Source organism: Pseudoliparis swirei, chromosome 5, assembly GCF_029220125.1.
Source record: "Pseudoliparis swirei isolate HS2019 ecotype Mariana Trench chromosome 5, NWPU_hadal_v1, whole genome shotgun sequence".
In the NCBI taxonomy this organism is placed as follows: Eukaryota; Metazoa; Chordata; class Actinopteri; order Perciformes; family Liparidae; genus Pseudoliparis; species Pseudoliparis swirei.
Window position 1 is genome coordinate 9539928 of NC_079392.1, and position 11837 is coordinate 9551764.

General features: G+C 38.0%; 1 protein-coding gene across 1 annotated transcript; it reads right to left on the reverse strand.

The window, feature by feature from the left end:
* Positions 1-3446: 3446 nt before the first annotated feature.
* Positions 3447-6652, reverse strand: LOC130193862 (H/ACA ribonucleoprotein complex non-core subunit NAF1-like). Its single transcript, XM_056414656.1, has 6 exons — positions 6580-6652; positions 5710-5781; positions 4910-4991; positions 4646-4691; positions 3875-4559; positions 3447-3739 (listed from the first exon to the last, which is right to left on the reverse strand). Exons 2-5 carry the CDS (start codon positions 5738-5740, stop codon positions 4449-4451), a joined length of 270 nt encoding a protein of 89 aa, XP_056270631.1. The 5' UTR covers positions 5741-5781; positions 6580-6652; the 3' UTR covers positions 3447-3739; positions 3875-4448.
* Between the last annotated feature and the right edge of the window lie 5185 nt (positions 6653-11837).

The following is an 11837-nucleotide window of genomic DNA, read 5'->3' on the forward strand; positions in this document are numbered from 1 at the left end:
TAATTAAACCTGGATATGTTAGCGACAGTGGTGACGACGGGAAGTTTAATATTCATGTACACAGCAATAATCACCTTCTCACTTAATCGTTGCATTGTTTGATGCAACACATTTCCTAATATAGATCAAAGTAATGTTTCTGTGCAGAGTTGTTGCTGTTATTATATTTATATTTCCACCGCAGAGTAAACGGTTCACCTTTATACCACTAGATGGCAGTATACCTGTTATTGATCCATATGTATTTAATGCCGTTTATTTCCTCTGATATTTAATGTTCATGGTTAATTTCCAGCATAGTTGTATAAATCATGTATTTACTTGTTTTATTTGGGTCATTTTGGAACTAAACATTCCTACATGGAAGAGTGAGGATATGATGACCACGAGGCAATAGATATTGACAATTGAAAAATAAAGAGACAGTTGAGTTTTTCTTATTAAGCAGCGTTCAGTTAGCACCCAGTCCCAGCACCACCTGTGCTTCACCTGTAACCTTCATTACTACATCATCATTACATCAACGGTTAATGGGGACACGTTTTTTGTTTTGTTTTTAGTTTTATGTTTTTATGTATGTGTGTGTATGTATAGTGTGTGTGTTTATGTGTATGTATGTGTGTGTATTTATGTATGTGTGTGTATATGTATATATGTGTGTGTATATCTGTATGTATATGTATGTTTATGTATATGTATGTGCACAGACATTTTAGGGGGCAGGTGCTCAAACCCAAAAAAAGGGCACCCATTGGCAAAATGATTTTTCTATTGATCACTGTAACTTGAAGTGAGCAAGTAATTGGTTGTTACGAAACACCTGAAACACATTGTGTCGTGAGAAGACATGAGAGCTGAAGACATGAGCGCCGCGGAGCATGTCGAGGCGAAATTCTCACAAGAACTCAAATAAATGCCCGACAAATATCTAAACACATTTGGGGGGAATTGATGACAGAGAGAGTAAGTGTTATTCTTAAATACTGATTAATGAAGAAAAAATGTGTCTACGTCCCTGGGAAATATATCTTGAGCCGGAGATGTGCCAGTTGTCGATTTACAATATTCTATGTCTGATGTTCAGTTGTGTCTATTCCCCAAGACATGTGGTATAATAGGTTGCCCGAACTCAAAGAAGAAGAACAACTCATGTTGTCATTTAATTTCTGGATATATTGTACTTGTGTGATACTGGGTATTGACTCTGTGCAGGTGTGTCTACATACAGATGTTCCAGAGACCCCAAACTAGTTAACCATAATACTCTCCAAGTATTTGTTTGTAGCTTTCCGATCTCATAAAGCCCCCCACCAGAATCAGCTTTAAGTGTGAACAAATACAATGAATATGGCTTATCTAAATGTACATGCAGAGATATAGCCATACGGCTAAACACAGGCAACAACGCCTAACAATCACTACTATAAACTATGTGAGACATGTTAGAGATGTGAGAGGAGCTGTGCTCTCCATGTTTCACTCTGATACAATAACTCATGGAGTCAACTCCTCAAAACATGTTCACACACAACACAGAGCTCCATCCTTCTGGAGACCAAAGTACTACATGATGATGATGTGATGTAGTCAGAGGACTAAGACAGCAGAGTCACAACAGAACAGGTTTCATGTTGATGATGATTTAGTTTATTTCGATCAGCAAAATATACAACAATCATAATTCAACAAAAGAAGAAAGTGGCTGACCGAAAGGGTCGAGGCTGAAGCTAACGAGCTTATAAGTGCCCTAACCTATGATTTCTCGAAAAAACTTATTTCAAAGAATCATATATATACATATATATATATATACACACACATACATACATATACACAGGCACGTGCACAGATAGACCCCTAGTGGTGCTCAAGCACCAGCCCCTTTGCCCTGGATGAGAAAAGTGCCCTTTCTGCTGGAGCCACATTTTTTCTTCATTATCAGTATTTAAGAAATAAAGTTACTCTCTGTCATCAAGTTCCCCCAAATGTGTATGGATGTCTGTCGGGGCCCTCCCTCCTCCACTTAGAGTGCAGTAAACGCAAGAAAAAACAACACTTGTAATAACTATACTTACTAATTGAGAATGAGGTCATGCCAGGAAATATCAGACTTCCGTGAAAACGTTATAATGCCTCAGTCTGATATTTCACGGCATGACCTCACTCTGGGTTAGTAAGTAGTTATTACAAGTGTTGTTTTTTCTTCATTACTCTTTTCATCCGAGCGGTCGAGGTTAGTAAGTCGTTTATTATATGGCATTTTTTCACTCCTAATGTTTTGTAAATAAAAACAAATTGTAATATATCATTTTGTTCAGCTCTCATGTCTTCTCACGACACGATGTGTTTCAGGTGTTTCCTTGCAACCAATTACTTAACTTCAAGTTACAGTGATCAATAGAAAAATCATTTTGCCGATGGGTGCCTTTTTGGGGGGGTTTGAGCACCTGCCCCCCAAAATGTCTGTGCATGTGCCTGTATATATATATATATATGTATATGTATATTTATAAATATATATATAGGCACGTGCACAGATAGAGCCCTAGTGGTGCTCAAGCACGTGCCCCTTTGCCCTGGATGAGAAAAGTGCCCTTTCTGTATTCATACACATTATTGTGGTCGTCATGCTCCGGTTTATTTTTTCTGTTTTTTAGATGTGAGACGGGAGTTGTTCTTCCAGAAAGCCCGTCGGCCCAAAGATGAACGTTACGATTAAAGTCTGTTTGATTCCTTCTACAGGTTGGAACCGACATGCCACGTTCAACGAGTCCAGAAGGCTGAGCCCTGTGTCCGGCTGCTGGGAGGCGAGGAGCTTCCAGACGGACTCTCCAGGAGCTGGTGGACGAGGTGCCGGCTCATGTCTCCTGTCCTCAGCCTCCAGAGGACATCCATTCATGCTGCTGAGGTGACGTCCTCCTCCATGTCGTCTGTTCTGTGGTTTTGTGTCAATGTTCTCCATCCAGTTAGGAGTTTGGTATAAAAGCATCATTTCATATACTGCCGGGGTCTGTTACTTTCTATTTTCTATTTTTGTCAATGAAAATCTTGTAAATAGAATTGATGCATTGCTTTTGTTGGATTATTTAGAGTGAAGATATATGTTGGTATTTGTTACCGATTGTTGCCAACTGACATGACACGTTTTGCCATGTAGGATTTTTTGTACGATAAAATATTTTTGTGGTCATTTAAGCTACGTTTGGCAAAACACAAAACAAAAATATAATCGTCGAATCGTTTATCCGTTATGAAGATGAAAAATGAGCACTGGTGTAAACTAACAATATATTAGACATTAATTATTAAGAATCAACACAATAAGTAAATATAAAAACTATAACATTGTAGTGCATATGTCTCAACCATTAAAGTTGATTTATAACCCAATATGAACATCATAAGTGTTTGCTGACCCAGTAGTTTGGAATAAAAAGACATTTAGATGTTGTACATGTATTTATTAAAATCAGGAAATAATCTAAATACTGTACACAGTTAACATGAACGTATAGTGAGTATTCCATGGGACAAATGAAAGGATTATTAAGTCTCGTTCAGGCTGAAGTGTCCGTCTTCTTCACAGCTGCTTCCTGGGTGGACGGGCGGGCGGTGTCGGGGGGCTGGGTGGACGGGCGGGCGGGGGGGGGGTCCTGATTGACTTGTGTCGTGGTCTGCTGAAGGTGACGGGTTGGTTGACATCCACCTCCAGCTGGGCGTGAGACAGAGGAGTCCTGCCCTGTGAGACACAAACACCAGACATGAATACGTTTGAACTGAACTACACAACCTTTACATTATTGGGTTGGATCTGGCCTCCAGTGATGGGATCGTATTACTGATACTTCTGTAGTCTGAGTGAGGGATTACTTACTCCGCCCACGAAAAGAAAGGCAACCGCCGCTCTTCATCTGGTCCTGTAGTCCTTCATCCTTCTCATGTGGTCCTCCCTCGTCATCTTCTTCGTCGTCGTTAAGGAGATCCCGGTAGACTCTTCTGTGTCACAGCAATCGATACCTAAATAAAAAAGTAGAACCAGGCCAACCAGCCTTCCCCCGCCAGGCGCGAGGGAAGGCTGTCTGGAACTTTATCGGTCCTGCCGGGCAGTCGGGCTCCTCCTCTTCCTGCTGCTCCTGGGAGACTCTTCTGGTTTCTGGGGGACTGGGGTATCTGTTCATCGCTCTATCCATCCGTCTATCTGTCTATCAATTGTCTCTCGGTCTGTCTATCCATCTATTTATCTATTGTAAACTATATTTTCACATACAAGGAATGTGTCATGGCGGGTGGTGCAACATTAGACAACATTAAACAATCAACAATCAACAAAGTGCAAGAATTGTAACATTACATTTACAGTAGAATATAAAATAAAGTGCCCATACAAACCAATAACAGTACTTTAAACAGTGCAGTGAAAGTGTAAGTTTAAAGGGACAAGTGTATCACTAACCTGATAACTTACCTGCGGGCCAGTCCCTGGCGGAGTCGGCGGATCGCGCGGAGCTGGCGGAACCGGCGTCGGATGTCTGGGTGTCGGAGTCGGCGCCGGAGCTCGTCTGGTGGTAAAAGGGCAAAGACACGCAACAAAGACACACGCGCATTATGAAGCCTAATGTCCGCAATGTTATCTTCCTGCACTAACCTGATGGCCGTAGGGAGGCCAGGAGCTCCATCGTAGTCTCCACCAGCTGAAGGGAAACATTTAAGGATTCTTCATTCAATAAAATAGTTCTGGATTACATTGAGCAATAATAGATTCAGATTCCAGCTGCTGATCTATCAGTTAGCAGGTCAATATACAACTGTTTAGACTCGTGAGCCACACCTTCCAGACTAAACAATGTTTCATATAGTCTCACTTTCCCCCTATATAAACCTTTAATTGTGCATTGCTCTGATTTCTTACCTCCGTAGTCGATTCCGGTGGCTGCCGCCGGGGGGCTGGGAGGGGGGGGGCGGCGGCGGTGGAGCTCCAACGAAGTCGCCAGCTGCAGGGAAACATTGAAACAGGATTCTTCATTCAATAAAATAGTTCTGGATTACATTGAGCAATAATAGATTCAGATTCCAGCTGCTAATCTATCAGTTAGCAGGTCAATATACATCTGTTTAGACTCGTGAGCCACACCTTCCAGACTAAACAATGTTTCATATCTTCTCACTTTCCCCCTATATAAACCTTTAATTGTGCGACAGGAGGGTTAATTGTTAAAGAAATAGTTCATGGGATAGTATTGAGTAAAAGGGGCAGATGTTTGTTGAATAAGTGACGTTTCAGTCAAACAGTCAAAACAAACCAACTCATTCTCACAATCAGATGCGTCTCTAACACACCTGGTGCGATGACGTCACACTGACGCATGATTCTATTTCAGTATTAAGAATATCTTTTTTCAGAAATGTCAAGGTAAAATATGTCATATTTGATAGCCTCTAAACAAAATAACACTGTTTTAAATCCACTACACTAATAGTTAACACATACCACAGATATCCAGCGACTTTTAAGACATTCCGGTCCTCAAATAATCATTTTACACGGAGAAACCTCCACCACATCTGTATTTTTCAAACAGGCCCCTTGACATTGTGAACTGTTCAACTATAAACTCAAAAGGTTTCACTGATTTCTCAACTGAGAACGTTTTAAATGGTTTTAAGGTCAGAACCAATAACAAAAATGCTAAATATAAATATACAACTTACCTCCGCGCAGCGCGTACGGGTGGTCCTCCATTCTCCGGCTTCTCGGAGGTCCGCGGAAGAGGAAGTCAGGAGCTAGAACGAGATTCAAGGATAACTTTCAGCTAGCGGTCAACAGCTCGAGTAGTTAGCCTCACAGCTCCGGTCAACCAGAGGGCTCAAGCTCAAATGTTTTGGACCGATAGCTCTGAGTTAAGGGCCCCAAAAACAGGTCCATGCGAACTTTATGGTATAGGCTACAGATCTCACTCATTATTCTCCACTTCACGAGGTGCATCTCAGAGCGCGAGGACGAGATGCTGGAGGCAGCGCGCGCTCGTGCACTCCCATCAGTTAACTCTACTTAACAAACTAGCACGAGCACAGTGCATTTTAATGTTAAATACATCACTTTCATATGATAAAGTAAAAGGAGCAGACGTGTGTACAATAAGGCCCGTTTCAACGGTCACGACAGAGCAGCTCCGGGTCACGCGCAGCTCAGGTCAGGCGGCCCGCGCGTTCCCGATGGTTACCATGGTGCCGAGTTTATGCATTTTACAGGGTACATTTGAGAATTCTATAAAAATGGTTCAGGCGCCATCTTTTTTCTGTAATTTCAAAGTTAAAGTTCAACGTTTTGATGCCTTAAACCAAAAATAAAAGGGGTTTCGAGGCGTTGCACTTATTGTCAACACATTCCGCACATCTCCTGACATTTTCAAGACATTCTGCAGCTCAAATCTCATTTTACACGACGAATCATCGACTGTCAACATTCTAAACGTTAAAACTCAAAAGGTTTCACTGATTTCTAAACTGAGAACACTTTTATGGATTTAAGGGGATACGTTAATAATAAAAATGCTAAATTAAATGTAGAAATGGTCTTACCTTATGGTCCAAATCACAACCCGGTCGCTTCAGCAGGGGCTCGTCCTCGGCTCTCGGTCGTCGGAAGGCCTTCCTCGGGGTCTCAGGTCTCTCGTAGTCCGGATCTCGTGTAGTTCTGTAAGACAACAAGTTTTGTTTCCAACAAAAAGACTCAAGCAGTGCAAAAGTCTCAGAGTTTCCTTCACAGGTCTGGGTTCACAGGAGGGTTCACAGGTGAGGTCCGCTCGTGTCAAAGTCCAAAGTGCAAAGGGCAGAATCAGAACGTCCGCGGCCTTAAATAGCCTCGGTCCGGTTTCCATGGCATTGACGTGCGTACGTACGTGCGTGCGTGCGATTGAGCAATACAGAGGCATTATTTATTTCCCCCATATTTATTAAATATATATTTGATTCATACGAGTTATTATTATTATTTGTATTAGTATTATTATTATAAGTATTATTATTTCTCAGTTATCTGTTGCTATTCAGTAGCTGTATGAGCTGTAAAGCCAAACTGTCTGCTAGATGAAATATATTATATTATATATTATAATCTTATTATTTCAGAGGGACCATGTACAGTTAAAACAAATGTCACCATTTGATGCACTGCACCAGATTGTACTTGGCAGATGGATGAGCAATAGATGACGTGGGCTTGCGACTAAACTTCATTTATTTGACAGCTATACGTTTCCCCTCTCAACTTCTTGAAACTGTTAGAGGTCAAATGATTACTTTCCATTATCTTTTTTCGTAAATTCTTCAGTCCATTTGTTGTTCTTCTTTAAACAAATAATGTATTCTTTTATTTGGAAATATTGACAGGTACATAACACAGTAAACATGAACTGATATTTCCATTGTTTATCATCTTTTGTTTATCAATATTGATTTATTAAATCCAAATAAACTGCTATCAATTGATGAATATACTGCGACAATGTACAGTATGAGCTTATACCCTATCATTACTAAACCCAGTAGAATAACAGCTCAATCAGCAACAATTATAGATAATATATTTACTAATAACATGGAAGATAATTTAATTAGTGGGTTACTTATAAATGATATAAGTGACCACCTACCAGTGTTTGTTATCTACGATTGTGAACATAAAATGATGAAGGATGAAGGTATAACAAGACAGAGTAGAGTAAGAACAGAAGTTACCCTTGATGCTTTTAGAAGGGAATTGCTGGGACAAGACTGGAGAACTGTTTATGAAGCAGTGGATGTAAACTCTGCTTATGACTCTTTCTTGGATATTTTTTTATCAATATATGATAGAAGCTGTCCAATGCGACAAAGCAATACGAAAATCAATAGCTCTGATAAACCATGGATCACAAAGGGCTTGTTGAATGCCTGTAAAAAAGAACACCTTGTACAAAAAAATTATAAAAGATAGAACTAGAGAAAAAGAAATGAAATATAAAAGATATAAAAATTAATTAACTGATATTATTAGAAAATGTAAGAAGGATTACTACAATTTAATGTTAGAAAAGAATAAAAATAATATCAGGGGCACATGGAACATACTAAACTCAGTCATTAGGAAGAAAAAAATAGCTCCAGCTTTTCTAATTATTTTATAGATAATTATAGGACAATCACTGACAAGAAGGAGGTGGTGGAGAGCTTCAACAACTTCTTTGTGAATGTGGGGCCCAAACTGGCAAATGAAATAAACCCTCCACAAGGAGGAGGTGCTGAAATATTCTATGGAGAACGAAATCCAGATACTATCTATTTGAGAGGTACAGATAAAAATGAAATTATTAACGTTGTTCAGAAGTTTAAGAACAAAACATCTCTGGATTGGAATGGTATTGACATGACTTTAATAAAACAAGTAATTGACACTATAGTAGACCCTCTAACTTTCATCTGTAATCTATCGTTTGACTTGGGATGCTTTCCCAGTAATATGAAAACTGCTAAAGTGATCCCAGTACACAAAGCTGGAGAAAAACACCTATTTACTAATTACAGGCCAGTTTCACTGATCTCCCAGTTCTCTAAAATTCTCGAAAAGCTCTTTGTTGTGCGGTTGGACAGCTTCATTGACAAATATGAGTTGCTTATGGACAGACAATATGGTTTTAGAACGAATAGATCAACTGCAATGGCTTTAATGGATTTAGTCGAAGAATTAACAAGTAACAGTGATAACAAAAAATATTCAGTAGGTGTTTTTGTCGATCTAAAGAAAGCGTTTGACACAATTGATCATGGTATTTTAATACATAAACTGGAAAGGTATGGGATTAGAGGGGTAGGGCTAAATTGGTTCAAAAGTTACATTGAAAACAGAAAACAGTTTGTTCAGATGGGTGTAACTAGGTCTCCTCTCTTAGATATTATATGTGGTGTTCCGCAGGGGTCAATTCTTGGACCGAAATTATTTATACTGTACATCAATGACATCTGCAATGTTTCTAAAATATTGAATTATGTTATTTTTGCTGATGACACTAATGTATTCTGTGCTGGGGAGAACCTTCAGCAGCTGTTGGAGGTTGTCACGGCAGAATTGAGGAAGCTAAAGTTGTGGTTCGATGTCAATAAATTATCAGTAAATATTTAAAAAACAAAATTTATGGTTTTTGGAAATAAAAATATACATCCGAATACTCCGGTAGAATTAATGTTGGATAGTGTTATGCTGGAAAGAGTTTTCGAGAATATGTTTTTAGGTGTGATAATCGACCACAACTTTAGCTGGAAACAACATGTCAAGTATGTAAGGTCCAAATTATCACGAACTGTAGGGATATTATGCAAAACACGGCACATACTGAACTCTAAATCATTGCAGACATTATATTACACTCTCATTCTACCATACATGACCTATTGTGTTGAAGTGTGGGGGAACACCTACAAAAGCACCCTACAGCCATTATACATCATGCAAAAGAGAGCAATTAGAATAGTAAATAATGTAGGATATCTTGAGCACACCAATTCACTGTTCTTAAAATCACATACACTGAAACTTAGGGATATAGTAGAGTTCAAAACAGCACAAATTCTGTACAAAGCTAAACATAATTCACTTCCTGGAAATATTCAAAAGATTTTTAGAGATAGAGAAGGAGAGTATGAACTAAGAGGGAGATGGAATTTCAAACAGCCGATGGTTCATTCAACTCTAAAAAACATGTGCACATCTGTCTGTGGGGTGAAACAGTGGAATAGTTTAACTGATGACATCAAGGAAAGTAAGAATCTGGTGATATAAAAAAAAAATTTAAAGACATGACTTTGGACAAGTACAGACGTATCAGCATTGATGAGGCATCATAAGTAACGGATAATGGGGACAAGCTTTTTTGTTTTTGTTTTGTTGATTGTTTTATGTATATGTAGGTATGTGTGTGTATATATGTTTATATGGGTGTGTGAATTTGTATGCATGTGTATATGTTTATATGTTTATGTATACAGTATATATATATAGGTATATGTAATGGTTCTCTAAAATAAGTATTTTCATGAAAGCATAGGTTAGGGCACTTATAAGCTTGATAGCTTCAGCCTTGACCCTTTCGGTCGGCCACTTTCTTCTTTTGTTGAAATTTTGATTTTTGTATAGTATTGCTGATCGAAATAAACTAAACTAAACTAAACTAAATTAATCAATATAAAGAATAAATAATTAAACGGGGATATGTTAACGATGCAAACACATAGCAGGGTAACATTAGAAGAATATAATTGAGTCAATATAAATAATAAATAATTAAACCTGGATATGTTAGCGACAGTGGTGAAAGACGGGAAGTTTAATATGCATGTACACAGCAAGAATCACCTTCTCACTTAATCGTTGCATTGTTTAATGCAACACAGTTCCTAATATAGATTAATCAAAGTAATGTTTCTGTGCAGAGTTGTTGCTGTTATTATATTTATATTTCCACCGCAGAGTAAACGGTTCACCTTTATTCCACTAGATGGCAGTATATTGATACATATGTATTTAATGCCGTTTATTTCCTCTGATATTTAATGTTCATGGTTAATTTCCAGCATAGTTGTATCCATCATGTATTTACTTATTTTATTTGTGTCTTTTTAGAACTAAACATTCCTTCATGGAAGAGTGAGGATATGATGACCACGAGGCAATACATATTGACAATTGAAAAATAAAGAGAAAGTTGGTTTATTCTTATTAAGCAGCCTTCAGTTAACCTCTCTTTAGTTAGCACCCAGTCCAAAGACCACCTGTGCTTCACCTGTAACCTTCATTACATCATCATCATCATCAACATGTAACCTGTTCTGTTCTGACTTTGCTGTCAGTGTCTTAGCCCCTCTGACTACATCACATCATCATAATGTAGCACTTTGGTCTCAAGAAGGATTCAGCTCTGTGTGAAATGTATGTGTATGTATGTGTGTGTATATGTATGTATATGGTCCGTGTACGTTTTGTTAGTTTAAAAAAATAAAAATTGTTATGTTTGTTTTATGTATACATACACATACATATACATACATATACACACACAAAGACGATTTTGTGCTCTACCGCCACCAACTGGCATGGAGGGTGGATCAGAACGATATAATAATATATAGGCCTACATACAACACAACTCACATGCTCTCAATCATGTTATGTATTCATATTTGTCATGAAATTGTAACATAACATTAATTTTGTTGGTTATTTTTAATGATATGTTCTTCTGAGATGTATCAAATGCCTACTTTCCTGTGCATATTTCAGATTATATATAGCATCCTCAACTGTTTCTCTTGCACAGATGAATTTATATACTTTTTACTTTTACAGAACACAAATTACTCTATTGAAATAATTACCCACAAAAGATGGTAGAAACATTTGTAACCTATTTTCAATTGTTTTCTTAAATAGACTTCTGTGTTAACACAAAGTATAAAGGTCAATCGTTTAACAAGAGAAAGCATAAAGCAATTAGAAGTAACGATTACTTCTGACTTGATCAAACTGAAAAAAAATGTCAACATATGCTATTTTATAAGAGTTTACCTTATAGCAGTATCATTGTACACTGTAACAGAATTACTGTCACTTTCAACTACCTACAAACGGATTTGGTTATACCCAATACAGTAAACTTTTGCAGATTTTTGTTTAAAATTGTACAGCTCTTTGATTTTAAATTCATAAATCTTTCAGTTCTTTTCTCTCCCACCAAAACCTTTGTAATAAATGTAATTCTGATGTAAATATGAAAAGTGTGCATGAAAACTGAACATGAATAACAGTC